Here is a 20,946-nt window from a genome sequence, read left to right as displayed (position 1 = left end):
GTCCCTTGAAGGTTAGGGACCTTAGATTGTACGCCCCTTGAGGGTTAGGGACCTTAGATTGTACGTCCCTTGAGGGTTAGGGACCTTAGATTGTACGTCCCTTGAGGGTTAGGGACCTTAGATTGTACGTCCCTTGAGGGTTAGGGACCTTAGATTGTACGCTTCTTGAAGTTTAGGGACCTTAGATTGTACGCTTCTTGAAGTTTAGGGACCTTAGATTGTACGCTCCTTGAGGTTTAGGGACCTTAGATTGTACGCTCCTTGAGGTTTAGGGACCTTAGATTGTACGCTCCTTGAGGTTTAGGGACCTTAGATTGTACGCTCCTTGAGGTTTAGGGACCTTAGATTGTACGCTCCTTGAGGTTTAGGGACCTTAGATTGTACGCTCCTTGAGGTTTAGGGACCTTAGATTGTACGCCGCTTGAGGGTTAGGGACCTTAGATTGTACGCCCCTTGAGGGTTAGGGACCTTAGATTGCATGCCCCTTGAGGTTTAGGGACCTTAGATTGTACGCTTCTTGAGGTTTAGGGACCTTAGATTGTATGCTCCTTGAGGTTTAGGGACCTTAGATTGTACGTCCCTTGAGGGTTAGGGACCTTAGATTGTACGTCCCTTGAGGGTTAGGGACCTTAGATTGTACGCCCCTTGAGGGTTAGGGACCTTAGATTGTACGTCCCTTGAGGGTTAGGGACCTTAGATTGTACGTCCCTTGAGGGTTAGGGACCTTAGATTGTATGTCCCTTGAAGGTTAGGGACCTTAGATTGTACGTCCCTTGAAGGTTAGGGACCTTAGATTGTACGTCCCTTGAGGGTTAGGGACCTTAGATTGCATGCCCCTTGAGGGTTAGGGACCTTAGATTGTACGCCCCTTGAAGTTTAGGGACCTTAGATTGTACACTCCTTGAGGTTTAGGGACCTTAGATTGTACGCTCCTTGAGGTTTAGGGACCTTAGATTGTACGCTCCTTGAGGTTTAGGGACCTTAGATTGTATGCTCCTTGAGGTTTAGGGACCTTAGATTGTACGCTCCTTGAGGTTTACGGACTGATGTGAATGTACAATGTAAATATATATGTAAAGTGCTGCTAAAATTGATGGAGCTATGTAAGTACCTGAAATAAAAATAAAAAAAACTATTTACTATTATGCACCACAATTTATCACATTATTACACACTTACCTGTGAAGTGGATCCCTCCAGCAATGATAGGCTTCCATTTTCACCCGGTCCTATTTCTGGGTTTGCAGACTCTGGCAGTTTTCCGCGATGACATCACTTCCTTGCATCGGACCGGGAGTCACAATTGTAGCACAGTGCTCTGAATGGACGGCACACTCGGAGGGTGCCATCCAATGAGAGTGCACTGCGCTTGTGGCAATGATGTCACCGGCTCCTACGAAAGTCAGTATCTCCTAAACGGTGCACATTTAGGAGATTTTACTGTACCTACAGGCAGTGGCGTCCTGAGGCAGGTGCGGGGGGTGAGGCCCGCACCGGGGTGACACCGACCGATCCATCCTGCGGGGATCGTCGACTTTCTTACAACTTTCCTTTTTCATGGAGCGGATCCGATGTCACCCCGTATAGGTTGCATGCCGACGATCCCCACAGGATGTATGGGATCTGAGGATTGGGGAGCATAATGGATCAGAAACCGATCCATTATGTTCAATCCGCAGATCCGATCCATATTGCTTTGTATCAATGGTTCAGGCTGGTGGTGGTGGGTGTCATGGAGTGGGGGGATCCATCCTGCCTTGTATCAATGGATCAGGCTGGTGGTGTCATGGTGTGGGGGATATTTTGGTGGCACTAGCAAGGTGTACCTAATAAAGTGGCCAGCAGGGGCGGACTGACAACTCATGGGGCCCCCGGGCAATAGGGGATCATGGGGCCCCTGTGTCCTTGCCCAAACTCAAAAAAGCCTATGAAAAAAGGTACCATGGGCATCTCACGGGGTCCCCTACTGACCCCGGGCCCTCGGGCAGTGCCCGGGTTTCCAAATGGTCAGTCCGCCCCTGGTGGCCAGTGAGTGTATATGTAAAGTGCTGTGAAAAATGACAGCGCCATATTACAGTGGATATAAAAAGTCTTCACACCCCTGTTAAAATGTCAAGTTTCTGTGATGTAAAAAAAATGAGACAAAGATAACTCCTTTTAGAACTTTTTCCACCTTTAATGTGACCTATAAACTGTACAACTCTGCTGAACAACAAACTGAAATCTTTTAGGTGGAGGGAAGTAAAAATAAAAAACTAAAATAATTTGGTTGCATAAGTGTTCACACCCTTACACTAATCCTATGTTGAAGCCCCTTTTGATGTGATTCCGACACTCAGTATTTTTGGGGAGGAGTCTATCAGCATGACACATCCTGACTCGGCAATATTTTCCCGCTCTTCCTTGCAGAAACACCAAAAATCTGTCAGATTGCGTGTCATATCCTGCGCACAGCCCTCTTCCGATCACCTCACAGATCTTCCATCGGATTCAGGTCTGGGCTCTGGCTGGGCCATTCCACAACTTTCCTCTTCTTCTGGTGAAGCCATTCCTTTGTGGATTTGGATGGATGCTTTGGGCCGTTGTCATGCTGATGGATGAAGTTCCTCTTCATGTTCAGCTTTCTAGCAGAAGCCGGAAGGTTTTGTGCCGATATTGACTGGTATTTGGAACTGTTTCATAATTCCCTCTACCTGGACTAAGGCCCCAGTTCCAGCTGAAGAAAAACAGCCCCAAAGCGTGATGCTGCCACCACCATGCTTCACAGTGGGTATGGTGTTCTTCTGGTGATGTGCATGTTGTTTTTGCGCCAAACATATCTTTTGGAATTATGTCCAAAAAGTCCAACCTTGGTCTCATCAGACCAGAACACATTTCCCCGCATGCTTTTGGGAGACTTCAGATGTGTTTTTGCAAAATTTAGCCGGACTTCGATGTTTTTCTTCGTAAGAAAAGGCTTCCGTCTGCCACTCTGCCCCATAGACCAGACATATGAAGAACACAGGAGATTGTTGTCACATGGACCACACAGCCAGGACTTGCCAGATATACCTGCAGATCCTTTCATGTTGATGTTGGCCTCTTGGCCGCCTCCCAGACCAGTTTTCTTCTCGTCTTTTCATCCATTTTGGAGGGACGTCCAGTTCTTGGTGATGTCACTATTGGTGAGGTCACTGTTGGTGAGGTCACTGTTGGGGAGGTCACTGTTGGGGAGGTCACTGTTGGTGAGGACACTGTTAGTGATGTCACTGTTGGTGAGGTCACTGTTGGTGAGGTCACTGTTGGTGAGGTCACTGTTAGGGATGTCACTGTTGGTGAGGTCACTGTTGGTGAGGTCACTGTTGGTGGTGTCACTGTTGGTGAGGTCACTGTTGGTGATGTCACTGTTGGTGGTGTCACTGTTGGTGAGGTCACTGTTGGTGAGGTCCACTGTTGGTGAGGTCACTGTTGGTGAGGTTACTGTTGGTGAGGTCACTGTTGGTGATGTTACTGTTGGTGATGTTACTGTTGGTGAGGTCACTGTTGGTGATGTCACTGTTGGTGAGGTCACTGTTGGTGGTGTCCACTGTTGGTGAGGTCACTGTTGGTGAGGTTACTGTTGGTGAGGTCACTGTTGGTGATGTTACTGTTGGTGAGGTCACTGTTGGTGATGTCACTGTTGGTGATGTCAATGTTGCGCCATATTTCCTCCACTTGATGATGACGGTCTTCACTGTGTTCCATGGGATATCTAATGCCTTGGAAATTCTTTTGCCTCCTTCTCCTGACTGATACCTTTTAACAATGACATCCCTCCGATGCTTTGGAAGCTCTCTGCGGACCATGGCTTTTGCTGTAGGATGCGACTAAGAAAATATCAGGAAAGACCTACTAGAACAGCTGAACTTTATTTGGGGTTAATCAGAGGCACTTTGAGGCTAGCTTCACACCTGTGCAGTTTGCGTTTGACCCGTTTCTGCACTGCATTTTGCATTGCATTTTGTGTTGTTGCACCTGCATTTTTTACCGCATTTTTTTTTTTCTTGTTGCTACGAAGATTTAAAACGCATCAAAAACACATTAAAAATGTGGCAAAAACACATACAAAACCCACTACCTGCATTTCTGCAGCGTTTCCATTGAAGTCTATAGAACCAAAAAATGCAACTTTTTGCATTCAAAAAAGTCCCCGACCCTTTCCAAAAAACGTGAACGCATCCATTGGAAATCCTGTTATATGGACTGTAGTGCATTTCTGCAAAACATTGCGGAAAACGCTTAGGTGTGAACCCAGGGCGAATGATGACGGGTGTGTACTGACTCCTCTTTAACATGATTTTAAATGTGATTGCTTAATTCTGAACACAGTTACATCCCCAGTTATAAGAGGGTGTGCACACTTATGCAACCACATTATTTTATTTTTTATGTTTACTCCCCCCCAAGGCTGGCCATACACTATACAATTTCCAGTCCAATTTCTGCCCAATTTCCTTTAGATTCACCTTAAACTGTGTAGTACAAGAGCCCGCCTGATTGGATACAAACGAAAGTGTTGTTAGGTTTGATCTCTTATTATATGGTTTTTGGTAAATCTAAACCAAAAATCTCAAGAAAATTGTATCATGTATGGCCAGCCATAAAGATTTCAGTTTGTTTTTCAATTGAGTTGTACAGTTTACAGGTCACATTAAAAGGTGGAAAAAGTTCTGAAATTATTTATTTTTGTCATTTTTTTTACATCACAAAAACCGGACATTTTAACTGGGGCGTGAAGACTTTTTATATCCACTGTAAGTACCTGTAATGAATGATAAAACTACACATAATCCTGTGCATGTAAACTAAGACCTCTGCTTTTCCTGAACGATTGCAATCGGGACTTACATGGGTTCATTTTGATGGACCGCAATGCCTAGATATTCTATTTGCTGCGCTGGGTTTAGGTCGCAGCTGCCTTGAATGACCTCGGTGCAGAAAGCAGACCTAGACTCAGACAACCTTCTCCGTCATACAGTGTGAAGCAGGTCAGCTGTGAATGAAAGATCACTTACAGGAGGCATTCTGCAGCTGCGCTTTTGCCTTGGCCCAATTTTTTTTTTATTTGTTACACAGCACTGAGCGCTTCTTCCCGTTCCTGGACCTGCCCTCCGATGACACCAACAATGTGGTTCGCCTGACAGTGCCCTGCGAGGGAAGAAGAGCGGAGGGTGCCTAGGCACTGCCACATATTACTGTGCTCTGCTCAGAAATCATATGCTGGAGGAACATTTTGTACTGAATAATCCATCACATTAAAGACGTAGTAAACCGCAGCTTTACCTCCTTCCAGTCCGGACACTTTCCCCCCCCATCCAGTCCGGACACTTTCCCCCCCATCCAGTCCGGACGCTTTCCCCCCCTTCCAGTCCGGACACTTTCCCCCCCTTCCAGTCCAAACACTTCCCCCCCCAGTCCGGACACTTTCCCCCCCTTCCAGTCCGGACACTTTCCCCCCCTTCCTGTCCGGACACTCTCCCCCCCTTCCTGTCCGGACACTCTCCCCCCCTTCCTGTCCGGACACTACCACCCCCTTCCAGTCCGGACACTTTCCCCCCCTTCCAGTCCGGACACTTTCACCCCCTTCCAGTCCGGACACTTTCACCCCCTTCCAGTCCGGACACTTTCACCCCCTTCCAGTCTGGACACTTTCCCCCCCTTCCAGTCCGGACACTTTCCCCCCCTTCCAGTCCGGACACTTTCCCCCCCTTCCAGTCCGGACACTTTCCCCCCCTTCCAGTCCGGACACTCTCCCCCCCTTCCAGTCCGGACACTTTCACCCCCTTCCATTCCGGACGCTTTCACCCCCTTCCAGTCCGGACGCTTTCACCCCCTTCCAGACCGGACGCTTTCACCCCCTTCCAGTCCGGACGCTTTCACCCCCTTCCAGTCCGGACACTTTCCCCCCCTTCCAGTCCGGACACTTTCCCCCCCTTCCAGTCCGGACACTTTCCCCCCCTTCCAGTCCGGACACTTTCCCCCCCTTCCAGTCCGGACACTTTCCCCCCCTTCCAGTCCGGACACTTTCACCCCCTTCCAGTCCGGACACTTTCCCCCCCTTCCAGTCCGGACACTTTCACCCCCTTCCAGTCCGGACACTTTCCCCCCCTTCCAGTCCAGACCAATTTCCAGCTTGCAGTGCTATCACACTGTGAATAACAATTGCGCGGTCATGCAACACTGTACCCGTATTAATTTTTTAGCATTTTTTTGAGATAGATAAAGCTTTATTTTAGTGGTGTTTATTCACCGCTGTCACATGGTACAAGGCTGTTGTGAATAGCCCTGTACCATGTGATCTCTGTGATCATTCACAGATTTCACACGTAGTAAGCAATGATGTCAGAAGTGACATCTTGCTTACTACTATTCATCTTGCTTACTACTATTCAGTGATCACATGATCAGCACCTCACACAGAGGTCCCGTACGATGATCGGTGTTCCACTGTCTCCCAGGGAGCGCGCACAAGCAGGGAGCAGGGAGGCCGTTTATAAACAGTCACCCGACCCTGCACTGCCACCGTCTGGCCATTATATTCAACGGCCAGAGGGGAGGTGGTTAAAAAATAAAAAAAAGGTAATGTCCTAATGTGCTAGTATGTATCACATGCTAGCACATTATGAAGGACTTACCTGAAAACGAAGCCCTCCAGCAGCGTGCTGTCGTTGCTGGCAGGGCTTCCATCTTCACACCGTCTTCCTTCCAGGTTCACAAGCTCTGGCCGTCTGACTGGCAGAGACGAGATGACGTCACTCCCGTGCATGCTCGTGATGGATCAAGATTTTATGTTAAGGTGTTACTAAACCTCGGACCCCGCATTCACTATATCTGCTCTTCCCGGACCCTGCATTCACTATATCTGCTCTCCCCGGACCCTGCATTCACTATATCCGCTCTCCCCAGACCCCGCATTCACTATATCCGCTCTCCCCGGACCCCGCATTCACTATATCCGCTCTCCCCGGACCCCGCATTCACTATATCCGCTCTCCCCGGACCCCGCATTCACTATATCCGCTCTCCCCGGACCCCGCATTCACTATATTCGCTCTCCCCGGACCCCGCATTCACTATATCCGCTCTCCCCGGACCCCGCATTCACTATATCCGCTCTCCCCGGACCCCGCATTCACTATATCCGCTCTCCCCGGACCCCGCATTCACTATATCCGCTCTCCCCGGACCCCGCATTCACTATATCCGCTCTCCCCGGACCCCGCATTCACTATATCCGCTCTCCCTGGATCCTGCATTCACTATATCCGCTCTCCCCAGACCCCGCATTCACTATATCCGCTCTCCCCGGACCCCGCATTCACTATATCTGCTCTCCCCGGACCCCGCATTCACTATATCCGCTCTCTCCGGACCCCGCATTCACTATATCTGCTCTCCCCGGACCCCGCATTCACTATATCCGCTCTCCCCAGACCCAGCATTCACTATATCCGCTCTCCCCGGACCCCGCATTCACTATATCCGCTCTCCCCGGACCCCGCATTCACTATATCCGCTCTCCCTGGATCCTGCATTCACTATATCCGCTCTCCCCAGACCCCGCATTCACTATATCCGCTCTCCCCGGACCCCGCATTCACTATATCTGCTCTCCCCGGACCCCGCATTCACTATATCCGCTCTCTCCGGACCCCGCATTCACTATATCTGCTCTCCCCGGACCCCGCATTCACTATATCCGCTCTCCCCAGACCCAGCATTCACTATATCCGGTCTCCCCGGACCCCGCATTCGCTGTATTCGCTCTCCCCAGACCCTGCATTCCCTATATCTGGTCTCCTCGGACCCCGCATTCACTATACCCGCTCTCCCCGAACCCCGCATTCACTATATCCCCTCTCTCCGGACCCCGCATTCACTATATTCGCTCTCCCCGGACCCTGCATTCCCTATATCTGGTCTCCTCGGACCCTGCATTCACTATATCCGCTCTCCCCGGACCCCGCATTCACTATATCCGCTCTCCCCGGACCCCGCATTCACTATATCCGCTCTCCCCGGACCCCGCATTCACTATATCCGGTCTCCCCGGACCCCGCATTCACTATATTCGCTCTCCCCAGACCCCGCATTCACTATATCCGCTCTCCCCGGACCCCGCATTCCCTATATCCGCTCTCCCCGGACCCTGCATTCACTATATCCGCTCTCCCCGGACCCCGCATTCACTATATCCGGTCTCCCCGGACCCTGCATTCCCTATATCTGGTCTCCTCGGACCTCGCATTCACTACATCTTTTTTTTTTTTAAATTAAATACATGTTATATGGTTTTGCACAGAGCAGCTAGAATCCTTCAATTCTTAGGCCCCTCCCATTGGTGCAGCAAGCCCCTCCCTTCCTGCCTAATGCCCCTGTAGCAAGCAGCTTGCTATAGGGGCACCAGAGCAGACTTGCTCCCGAGTTGCCGCTCCGTGTGTCCATTCACACACGGAGCGACGCTCAGCCCCATCCCCGCTCACTCCTCATTGGCTCATTGGCTGTGATTGACAGAATCGGGAGCCAATGTCTACTGTAATAAGGAGGAAGAGTCCCGGGAGAGCAGAGGCTCTCTGCACACGCTGGACCGAGATTGGGCTCGGGTAAGTACTGAGGGGGGCCGGAGGTGCTGCTGCACACAGAAGGTTTTTTACTTCCATGCATAGAGAATGAAGGTTGATAAAGGCTGCATTAGACGAAGAAAAACAGTCTCTGCAACTATGGGCATAATAGAATAATAACAGATGACCTGTGAATCCAGAAAAACAAAACGTCTTTCTTACCCTGTAACAATGATTTCTGGGTAGGCTGTAGTTCCAAGATTCCATATTCCTCCTGTTAACGGCCATTCCTGTACAGAACACAATGAGAAGATCAGTATACTGCCGGGATACACCACGACCCACATCCTGGACCCACATCCTGGACCCACATCCTGGACCCACATCCAGGACCCACATCCTGGACCAAGTCTAGGCCTACTAGCCAGGCAAAAACCTTACTCTCCACCAGCTGCCCCACCCAGCCTTGCCCAGGTCCGCCTCCAACCCCACCCACGGCCTGTCCCCCGCCCCCAGCCCTGCCCCAACCACACCCCCTCAAAACTTATAAAATTACATTTTTTCTTAAGAATAAAGAGTCCAAAATATAAAAATCAGCAATTATAACAAAGCTTTATTATGTCAATGTAAACATAACAGCAATAGATTCATAGAGTCCAGAGGGCAGGTGGTTAACATAAAATGAAAATAAATGTCCCCATCAGAGTCCCCCTTTATACAAGGTGTCCCCATCAGAGTCCCCCTTTACATCAGGTGTCCCCCTTTATATAAGGTGTCCCCATCAGAGTCCTCCTTTACATCAGGTGTCCCCCTTTATATAAGGTGCTCCCCATCAGAGTCCCCCTTTACATCAGATGTCCCCATCAGAGTCCCCCTTTACATTAGGTGTCCCCCTTTATATGAGGTGTTCCCATCAGAGTCCCCCTTTACATCAGGTGTCCCCATCAGAGTCCCCCTTTATATCAGGTGTTCCTATCAGAGTCCCCCTTTACATCAGGTGACCCCATCAGAGTCCCCCTTTATGTAAGGTTTTCCCATCAGAGTCCCCATTTATATAAGGTGTTCCCATCAGAGTCCCCGTTAACATCAGGTGTCCCCATCAGAGTCCACCTTTATATCAGGTGTTCCCATCAGAGTCCCCCTTTATATAAGGTGTTCCCATCAGAGTCCCCCTTTACATCAGGTGTTCCCATCAGAGTCCCCCTTTACATCAGGTGTACCCATCAGAGTCCCCCTTTATATAAGGTGTTCACATCTGAGTCGCCCTTTATATAAGGTGTTCCCTTCAGAGTCGCCCTTTACATCAGGTGTCCCCATCAGAGTCGCCCTTTATATAAGGTGTTCCCATCAGAGTCGCCCTTTATTTAAGGTGTCCCCATCAGAGTCCCCCTTTACATCAGGTGTCCCCATAAGTGGAACCTTGCCCTTCCCCCTGTACTCACAGATCTTCTTGTGAATGCAGCTTCTCCTACTTTCCCTCCTTTAGTCAGGTGATAAGTCACATGACAAGAGAAGAGAGGAAGGACACTCTGCCTTCACTTCTTAGTGCCTGCTGTCTATTGCCCCCTGCAGGCAGGAGGGAGGAGAAAGCCTAGTCCTCCCTCCAACAAGTGTCAGCAGCCGCTCCCTGTGACAGGAGTGAAACTGCGGTCACTGAGGAGCGGCACCGGCAGTGTGCGCCCCCCTCAACACAGTGCTCGGGGCAGGTTGGTGCTGCTGATAGCACCCGCCCCCCACCGTCCGATGCGGTGCCTGGGACACACTCACCTCCATGTTATTTTCAATAGCCAAATGCGAGCAGGCGAGTGGAAATTTCAAGCCTTGTTGTAGACTATTGCTCTCCTTGCCAGCTAAGTATAGTTTATAGTTATATAACGTATGTACATTCTGTGCTTTCTGCTTTGTAGTGCTGCACAGTGATTGTGCCTTTTATTCTCAATACAAGTTTAAAAGCCAGGTCTGACTATCTGACTAAAGCCGGCCATGCGCGGGTCGAATTCCGAAAAAATTCTCTTTTCAAAAATCTTTTCTAAGAATTTTCGTTCTAATTTCGCACCATTAGTGGGGTCACAGAAACGGACGATTTTCATGTGACCATCGAATCTGAGTGATCGGGCATGTTGGAAATTTTTTTAAAAACGAACGAATTTCAAATCAATGACGGGAGAATCGTGCAAGAAATATAAACAAAAAGCCTGAGCTGTGACCTGGAAAGAAAAGAAAATTCTTGGCCACGAATATTCTTTTCTGTAACAACATGAGGTGAAATTGAAGGCTTTGGTTGTTTGAATTTCGAAAACAATGGTGGCACCAGGGGCGGACTGACGATTTGGAAACTCGGGCACTGCCCGAGGGCCCGGGGTCAGTAGGGGGCCCCATCAGGGTCGGACTGACAACTCTTGGGGCCCCCGGGCAATAGGGGATCATGGGGCCCCTGTGCCCTTGCCCAAACTCAAAAAAGCCTATGAAAAAGGTACCAGGGGTATCTCATGGGGCCCCCTACTGACCCCGGGCCCTCGGGCAGTGCCCGAGTTTCCAAATGGTCAGTCCGCCCCTGGGCCCCATGAAATGCCCCTGGTACCTTTTATAGGCTTTTTTGGGTGTGCTTTGAGTGTGGGCAAGGACACAGGGGCCCCATGATCCTCTATTGCCCAGGGGCCCCATGAGTTGTCAGTCCACCCCTGGGTGGCACCATCGGATTACAAAATGCACAAAATTTCTGATTTTCTAAAGAAAATTTGTTCGGAATTCGACCCGTGTATGGCCTGCATTACTGTATGTATACACTCACTGGCCACTTTATTAGGTACGCCTGTTAAATCGCTTGGTAACACAAATTGCTAATCGGCCAATCACATGGCAGCAACTCAATGTATTTAGGAATGTAGACGAGGTGAAGACGACTTGCTGAAGTTCAAACCGAACATTAGAATGGGGAAGAAAGGGGATTTAAGTGACTTTGAACATGGCATGGTTGGTGCCATACGGGCTGGTCAGAGTATTTTACAAAATGATGATCTGCTGGGATTTTCACGCACAATCATCTAGATCAGGGGTGTCAAACTGGCGGCCCTCCAGCTGTTGCGAAACTACAAGTCCCATCATGCCTCTGCCTTTGGGAGTCATGCTTGTAACTGTCAATCTTGCAATGCCTCATGGGACTTGTAGTTTGGCAACAGCTGCAGGGTCACCGGTTTGACACCCGTGGGCTAGAGGGTTTACAGAGAATGATCCAAAAAATATCCAATGAGTAGAAGTTGTGTGGAAGAAAATGCCTTGTCGAGGTCAGAGGTCAGAGGAGAATGGTCGGACTGGTTGGAGATGATAGAAAGGCAACAGTAACTCACGGCAATGTTTCCAACACTTTGTTGAATCTGTGCCATGAAGAATGAAGGCAGTTCTAAAGGAAAAAGGGGGCCAACCCGGTACTAGCAAGGTGGGCCTCATAAAGTGGCCGGTGAGTGTGTGTGACTGTGATACTCTATTGTTCACTAGCAAGCTGGTTGTATAATGCTAGTAAAAATGACTCTGACTTTGGTAAAGGTTGCTGTCCCCTTCTTAATGGTATGCATAGAATTCCTGTCCTTGGGTGCAGACAGAACAGGGTTTACAGAAAATGGAATGCTGCCACATTCAGATGGTAGGGTCAGAATTTGGCGTAAACAACATGAAAACATGGATCTGTCCTGCCTTGTATCAACAGTTCAGGCTGGTGGTGGTGTTGCCATGGTGTGGTGGATCCATCCTGCCTTGTATTAACGGTTCAGGCTGGTGGTGTCATGGTGAGGTGGATCCATCCTGCCTTGTATCAATGGTTCAGGCTGGTGGTGGTGGTGTCATGGTGTGGTGTATCCATCCTGCCTTGTATCAACAGTTCTGGCTGGTGGTGGTGGTGTCATGGTGTGGTGGATCCATCCTGCCTTGTATCAACAGTTCAGGCTGGTGGTGGTTGTGTCATGGTGTGGTGTATCCATCCTGCCTTGTATCAACAGTTCAGGCCGGATGGTGTCATGGTGTGGTGGATCAATCCTGCCTTGTATCAAAGGTTCAGGGTGGTGGTGGTGTCATGGTGTGGTGGATCCATCCTGCCTTGTATCAACGATCCAGGCTGGTGGTGGTGGTGTCATGGTGTGGTGGATCCATCCTGCCTTGTATCAACGGTTCAGGCTGGTGGTGGTGGTGTCATGGTGTGGTGGATCCATCCTGCCTTGTATCAACGGTTCAGGCTGGTGGTGGTGTCATGGTGTGGGGGATCCATCCTGCCTTGTATTAATGGTTCAGGCTGGTGGTGGTGTCATGGTGTGGGGGATCCATCCTGCCTTGTATCAACGGTTCAGGCTGGTGGTGGTGTCATGGTGTGGGGGATCCATCCTGCCTTGTATCAACGGTTCAGGCTGGTGGTGGTGTCATGGTGTGGGGGATCCATCCTGCCTTGTATTAATGGTTCAGGCTGGTGGTGGTGTCATGGTGTGGGGGATCCATCCTGCCTTGTATCAACGGTTCAGGCTGGTGGTGGTGTCATGGTGTGGGGGATCCATCCTGCCTTGTATCAACGGTTCAGGCTGGTGGTGGTGTCATGGTGTGGGGGATCCATCCTGCCTTGTATTAATGGTTCAGGCTGGTGGTGGTGTCATGGTGTGGTGGATCCATCCTGCCTTGTATCAATGGTTCTGGCTGGTGGTGGTGGTGTCATGGTGTGGTGGATCCATCCTGCCTTGTATCAATGGTTCTGGCTGGTGGTGGTGGTGTCATGGTGTGGTGGACCCATCCTGCCACACAGTATATGTGTGTATATATATATATATATGTGTGTGTGTGTGTTGAAGGAATAAGGAGCTCAGGGAATTTGCACAGGGGAAAAAATAAATAAATAATGTCGCCAACCTATTATTTCACAGACGTTTTGGCAGACCACGGCCAACTCTGGGCAGCAATCCACCAAAATGTCAGTGAAAATGAAGCTGTTATTATGTCTTTCTTCTATGTATGTCCCAGGAGAGCCTCTTTCCGAACAGCAAATATTTATTTTAATGGTTTCGGGTCATATTTATTTTTCTAAGGTTTATAAATCAATACATGAGAAAGGATTCCCTGAAACCTTCGGGTTATCCAAAAAGAGAGCACAGCAGACATTGCTTATAAGTTCAGATTGTCTGACTGAATCCTTAGATGGAGTAGTGAGATGAGGAAAGAGTCACTGCTCTGAGCCTCTGACTTACGCAGTCGAGTATATAAATCTCAGTTTGAGCTACTGACCTCTGTAAACAAGGAGGTTTTTGAAAAAAATGTTCAAAAATGAATATTCAAATGCAAAAATGTACATTTAACTGATAAAAAAAAAATCAAAGCTGAACTCCAGGAAGGAACAAATGTAAGAAATATGGAACGTGGGCACCCCATGTAATGCAGAATCTGCTGCTCTTGCATTATACATTATGACTTCTGTAGGAGGGACCGGTCAGACGCTGTTAAAAGGAGGGACTGGTCGTCCTGACCAGCTTTGGAGAGGAGAGAAGATTGCTGGGGCTTGCGACATGGTAAGTGTGACGGGAGTCACTTTGGGTGGGGGCCCATGGAACCCAGCTCACTTTGGAGAGGTGGGGAGACCTCTGTCTCGGCTCCCCATATCCCTCTTATGTGTAAGTCACCCTGTGCCTGTTAGTGGTGTAGGGTGATATGTCATGATATTGTGTAGACATGTATAGGTGGGGGGTTGTTCATTGTCATGTGGTTGCATCCCATTGTTCTATTGTGTGTCTTTCTTGGGAGCAAACTATTATGGGATGTATGTGTTTGTGTGTATTGGCTTGGTGGGGGGTGTTTCCAGCAGCCCTTCCCCCTGATGGGACTGTCTGCTGATGTGTCTCTTGTTATTGGGTGTGTATTGCCCCGCCCTGTGTATATATCTTGTGTCTGTGTTAAAATAAAGTAGTCTATTTCCTGGTTTTACTTCTAGAGTGGTGTCCGTGGACGGTGTTCGGATGGGGAAGCGGTATTATACCCGAAATACCAAAGCGCAGAACGGGACGGTTCCATTAGAGTAAGTATTACTCAGTCTTATCTCATCCTTCAACCAAACAAGCATTAGATTTTTTGTATCAGCTAGCTTGGGGAATTATTTGATCATTTTGCTACTTTCTGTTGTTCAGCTTCAAAAAAACGTTCATCTTGACCATGATAAGGAAAGATAATATACATACACAGCAAGGCCCACAGGCTTATAAAGGCATTTCAACTTTGATATTACTGTAAATATTATTATTATTTCAGGTACTTATATAGCGCCGTCAATTTACGCCGCGCTTTACATATATATTGTACATTCACATCAGTCCCTAACTCTCAAGGGGCGTACAATCTAAGGTCCCTAACTTACATTCATACATACACATACTAGGGACAATTTAGACAGGAGCCAATTAACCTGCCAGCATGTCTTTGGAGTGTGGGAGAAAACCGGAGTACCCAGGGGAAACCCACACAGGCACAGGGAGAACATGCAAACTCCAGGAAGGTGGTGCCGTGGCTGGGATTTGAACCAACAACCCGAGTACTGCCAGGCGGAAGTGCTAACCATTTAGCCGCTGTGCTGCCCAAACAAATATATAGGCGAAAAAATGGAAACGATATGAATCTTATCAGACCATCCAATAGCCTACAACATCGCGCCTCATGAATGTGATAACTGAAACAAATTATTTATGGAGCTGCTATTTTCAAATTAATTAAACAATATGTGAAATGAAATGGAAAACACCATCAACGGCTCTCACAACCTTCTAATATACCAAAAATGATTATATACCGTATTTTTCGCACCATAAGACGCACTTTTTTCCCCCCAAAAAAGGGGGTAAAATGTCAGTGCGTCTTATGGAGCGAATATGGAGCGGCCAGTCCGGTATTTCCACTGCCGCCGTGTCAGAATACCGGGCCGGCCGCTCAGCTCTACAGCGGGACCTTCTAGAGATGACTGCTGACCTTTGGGGAGGGGGGGGAGGTACCTGAATTTGACAGATACCCGCTCCCACTTCCGTGGAGTTGTTCTTTCATCTTACCCGTTCCTCTATCCAGCGGCGCGGTCTTCCCGGCTTCTGTAGTGTGGGCATGACAGCCGGGTGCCAAGTGCGCATGCCCAGGAAGCGGTGCTTTTTGTGAATGGTAAGGCGGCACCTGGGACACATGAAAGATCCCAGAAGCCGCAGGACCAATCACAAAGCGCAAGTGCTTCTCGCTCATGCGCACTGGGCACCCGGCTGTCATGCCGAGCGCCATTACAGAAGCTGGGAAGACAGCGCGCGGCTGGATAGAGGAACAGGTAAGATGAAAGAACAACTCCGCGGAAGTGGGAGCGGGTATCTGTCAAATTCAGGTACCTCCCCCCCCTCCCCAAAGGTCAGCAGTCATCCCCTGTACTATCCACAGTCTCTGGTCATCCCTGTGCTGTCCGCAGTCTCTGGTCATCCCTGTGCTGTCCGCAGTCTCTGGTCATCCCTGTGCTCTCCGCAGTCTCTGGTCATCCCTGTGCTGTGTCCGCAGTCTCTGGTCATCCCTGTGCTGTCCGCAGTCTCTGGTCATCCCTGTGCTGTCAGCAGTCTCTGGTCAACCCTGTGCTGTCCGCAGTCGCTGGTCATCCCTGTGCTGTCCGCAGTCTCTGGTCATCCCTGTGCTGTCCGCAGTCTCTGGTCATCCCTGTGCTCTCCGCAGTCTCTGGTCATCCCTGTGCTGTGTCCGCAGTCTCTGGTCATCCCTGTGCTGTCCGCAGTCTCTGGTCATCCCTGTGCTCTCCGCAGTCTCTGGTCATCCCTGTGCTGTGTCCGCAGTCTCTGGTCATCTCCTGTACTGTCTGCAGTCTCTGGTCATCTCCTGTACTGTGTCCGCAGTCTCTGGTCACCTCCTGTACTGTGTCCGCAGTCTCTGGTCATCCCCTGTACTGTGTCCGCAGTCTCTGGTCATCCCTGTACTGTGTCCGCAGTCTCTGGTCATCCCTGTACTGTGTCCGCAGTCTCTGGTCATCCCTGTACTGTGTCCGCAGTCTCTGGTCATCCCTGTACTGTGTCCGCAGTCTCTGGTCATATCCTGTACTATGTCCGCAGTCTCTGGTCATCTCCTGTATTGTGTCCGCAGTCTCTGGTCATCTCCTGTACTGTGTCCGCAGTCTCTGGTCATCCCCTGAACTGTGTCCGCAGTCTCTGGTCATCTCCTGTACTATGTCCGCAGTCTCTGGTCATCTCCTGTACTGTGTCCGCAGTCTCTGGTCATCTCCTGTACTGTGTCCGCAGTCTCTGGTCATCTCCTGTACTATGTCCGCAGTCTCTGGTCATCTCCTGTACTGTGTCTGCAGTCCATTAGTTCAGAATTTTTTTTTCCTGTTTTCTGCCTCTAAAACCTAGGTGCGTCTTATGGTCAGGTGCGTCTTATGGAGCGAAAAATACGGTAACCAGTGTATAAATACATTTAAATAAACATATAAATAAAATACAAATTATCAAATAAAATAAAATAAACAACTGCCACCAAATAAAGTGCAAATATTGTGCCAAAAAATGCAAAATACAATAAGAAAAAAAAGTCCACTGAGTGAAGTCCAAATATATAAATCTTCAAAAAATATTTTCTCCACAATTGTGAATATCTCCGTGCTCAACACCCCATCAAAGTGCTAACTCTCCAGATACCGGTGATTAACCAGCATAACGATTATAATCATTCATCAGATGGTTGTTCTCATTACACTCCGTCATTTATTTTATTTTAATTTATATAATTGGACTTCACTCAGTGGACTTTTTTTTCAGATTATTTTTTGAAGATTATTTATATATATTTGGACTTCACTCAGTGGACTTTTTTTCCTTATTGTATTTTGCATTTTTTTGGCACAATATTTGGTGGCAGTTGTTTATTTTAATTTATATATTTGGACTTCACTCGGTGGACTTTTTTTGAAGATTATTTTTTGAAGATTCTTTATATAATTAGACTTCACTCAGTAGACTTTTTTTCCTTATTGTATTGTGCCAAAAAAATTTAATAATATAAAGAATCTTCAAAAAATAATCTTCAAAAAAAGTCCACCGAGTGAAGTCCAAATATATAAATTAAAATAAAATAAACAACTGCCACCAAATAAAGTGCAAATATTGTGCCAAAAAAATGCAAAATACAATAAGAAAAAAAAGTCCACTGAGTGAAGTCCAATTATAGAAATAATCTTCAAAAAATAATTATTTATTTCAGGTGCTTATATAGTTCTGTCAGTTTACGCAGCGCTTTACATATATATTGTACATTCACATCAGTCCCTAACCCTCAAGGGGCGTACAATCTAAGGTCCCTAACCCTCAAGGGGCGTACAATCTAAGGTCCCTAACCCTCAAGGGGCGTACAATCTAAGGTCCCTAACCCTCAAGGGGTGTACAATCTAAGGTCCCTAACCCTCAAGGGGCGTACAATCTAAGGTCCCTAACCCTCAAGGGGTGTACAATCTAAGGTCCCTAACCCTCAAGGGGCGTACAATCTAAGGTCCCTAACCCTCAAGGGGTGTACAATCTAAGGTCCCTAACCCTCAAGGGGTGTACAATCTAAGGTCCCTAACTCACATTCATACATACATATACTAGGGCCAATTTAGACAGGAGCCAATTAACCTACCAGCATGTCTTTGGAGTGTGGGAGGAAACTGGAGTACCCAGAGGAAACCCAAGCAGGCACAGGGAGAACATGCAAACTCCAGGCAGGTGATGCCGTGGCTGGGATTTGAACCAATGACCCGATTACTGCCAGGTGGAAGTGCTAACCATTTATCCACTGTGCTGCCCCAAATAATCTTCAAAAAAAGTCCACTGAGTGAAGTCCAAATATATAAAATTAAAATAAAATAAATGACTGTAATGAGATCAACCATCTGATGAATGATTATAATCGTTACGCTGCTGAATCTTCCACATCCATTGATATTTGAAAGATATGCTGGTTAATCACCGGTATCTGGAGAGTTAGCACTTTGATGGGGTGTTGAGCACGGAGATATTCACGATTCTGGAGAAAATATTTTTTGAAGATTTATATATTTGGACTTCACTCAGTGGACTTTTTTTTCTTATTGTATTTTGCATTTTTTGGCACAATATTTGCACTTTATTTGGTGGCAGTTGTTTGTTTTATTTTATCTTATAATTTGTATTATTTTATTTATATGTTTATTTAAATGTATTTATACACTGGTTATATAATAATTTTGGTGTATTAGAAGGTTGTGAGCGCCGTTGATGGTGTTTTCCATTTAATTTCACAAATTGTTTAATTTATTTGAAAATAGCAGCTCCATTTGTTTAAATTATCACATTCATGAGGCGCGATGTTACAGGCTATTGGATGGATTGATGGATTCATATCGTTTCCATTTTTTCCCCTATATATTTATTTACAGTAATATCAAAGTTTAAATGCCTTTATAAGCCTGTGGGTTTTCACAAACTTTGATATTACTTTCATACTTCTCCCGTGCTTCTCGCATCCTATGGAACTCCCTACCCCAATCTGTCCGGCTGTCTCCTAATCTATCCACCTTTAGACGATCCCTGAAAACCTTTCTTTAAAGAAGTCTATCCTGCTTCTACCTATTAAACCGCCATTTATTTCCTCCATCAGCTCCTCCCCCCGCAGCTATTACCTTTTGTATCACTCAACCCTTCCTCCTAGATTGTAAGCTCCCAGGATCAGGGCCCCCTGTTTCCTCTTGTACTAAGTTGTATTGTAACTGTAATGTCTGCCTTCATTTTGTAAAGTGCTGAGCAAACTGTTGGCGCTATATAAATCCTGTATAATAATAATATTAGATAAGCAAACAAGCCCTGTTCTTGATGCAGTCCCCCAGCCATGTAAGATCCTTCCTCTCTTCTCCGAGCATGTTACCTTGTTGCTGTATCCTTGTTTTTTGTGCTTCACTCCAACAGAATAGAGCACTGGGATCAGGTCAGGGGGGCAGTCTGCGAAATACTCCGTACAGGTCACGGGAGACTCGTGGACGTCCATGGAGTACGGGTTCTCAAAGATTGGAAAACTGACAGAAAGCATAAAGCTGGTTAGTTGCTTAGTTAGAGTGTAGATAGGATATAGAAAATAAAATGGTTGTAAACCTAAAAAAACAAAAAAAAAAACAAAAAAAAAAAAAACCGTAAAGCATTTCTAATATTATATCTAATTTATCTGTGCCCTATTGGATAATATAAAAGATAAAACAGCGCAAAAAAAGATTTTACAATAAATACCACTCCAAAAAAATATAAATAAATACCACTCCAAAAAAATATAAATAAATACCACTCCAAACAAATATAAATAAATACCACTCCAAAAAAATATAAATAAATACAACTCCAAAAAATATATAAATAAATACCACTCCAAAAAAATATACATAATTTTTCACATATTTGAAGTGGGACTTATAATTATATATTTTTTTTTTTTGGAGTGGTATTTATTTATATTTTTTTGGAGTGGTATTTATTTATATTTTTTTGGAGTGGTATTTATTTATATTTGTTTGGAGTGGTATTTATTGTAAAATCTTTTTTTGCGCTGTTTTATTTTATATTTTTTTGGATTGGTATTTAAAAATATACATCATTTTTCACATATTTGAAGTGGGACTTATAATTATATATATATATTTTTTTTGGAGTGGTATTTATTTATATTTTTTTGGAGTGTTATTTTTTATATCTTTTTTGGAGTGGTATTTATTGTAAAATCTTTTTTTGTGCTGTTTTATGTTTTATATTATATTTTTTTTGGTGTGGGTTTGCACTGATGAGCAGCAGCATTTATTTGTATATTTAGTATTAATTTGTACAACTTTTGGCGCTGGTGATTTAGGTTTAAAATACTATTGGATATTATACCTGTTGATCCTGCCAATCACTCTGACTTCCTAGTTCAAGATTCAACCTGTCTCTCCCTGGTTCTTGCAGCTACCCCCCCCCCCCCCCAACAAAGAGGTGCCAGGTCTCACACATCTGCAGAGATCTGGTGCCTGTGTGTTTACATGGAATATATGAAGCAATCGCTATGGCATAGGTGGAATTGGCCTCCTAGAAGGCGCAAGAATTAAGACAAGGGTGGGGCAAATTTAAAAAAAAAAAATACAATAAGTACCACTCCAAAAAAATATACATAATTTTTTCACATATTTGGAGTGGGACTTAGAATTATATATATATTTTTTTTGGAGTGGTATTTATTTATATTTTTTTTGGAGTGTTATTTATTTATATTTTTTTTGGAGTGGTATTTATTTATATTTTTTTGGAGTGGTATTTATTGTAAAATCTTTTTTTGCGCTGTTTTATGTTTTATATTA

General features: G+C 46.4%; 1 protein-coding gene across 1 annotated transcript in view; it reads right to left on the bottom strand.

The window, feature by feature from the left end:
- Window positions 1-8,745: 8,745 nt before the first annotated feature.
- Window positions 8,746-20,946, bottom strand: part of LOC149436183 (syntaxin-binding protein 5-like) — a 341,325-nt gene continuing 329,124 nt past the window's right edge. Inside the window, exons 12-13 of the mRNA XM_089661918.1 lie at window positions 19,497-19,644; window positions 8,746-8,869 (exon numbers count right to left, since the gene is read on the bottom strand). Of these exons, the coding sequence (XP_089518044.1) occupies window positions 8,798-8,869; window positions 19,497-19,644 (220 nt within the window). The 3' untranslated portion in view covers window positions 8,746-8,797. The remainder of the gene's footprint in view (window positions 8,870-19,496; window positions 19,645-20,946) is intronic.

Source organism: Staurois parvus, unplaced genomic scaffold, assembly GCF_062004578.1.
Source record: "Staurois parvus isolate SC_StPar_1 unplaced genomic scaffold, SC_StPar_1.0 ptg001406l, whole genome shotgun sequence".
In the NCBI taxonomy this organism is placed as follows: domain Eukaryota; kingdom Metazoa; phylum Chordata; class Amphibia; order Anura; family Ranidae; genus Staurois; species Staurois parvus.
Note: the sequence above shows the minus strand (reverse complement) of the source record. Positions and strands in the feature narration are given on the sequence as shown.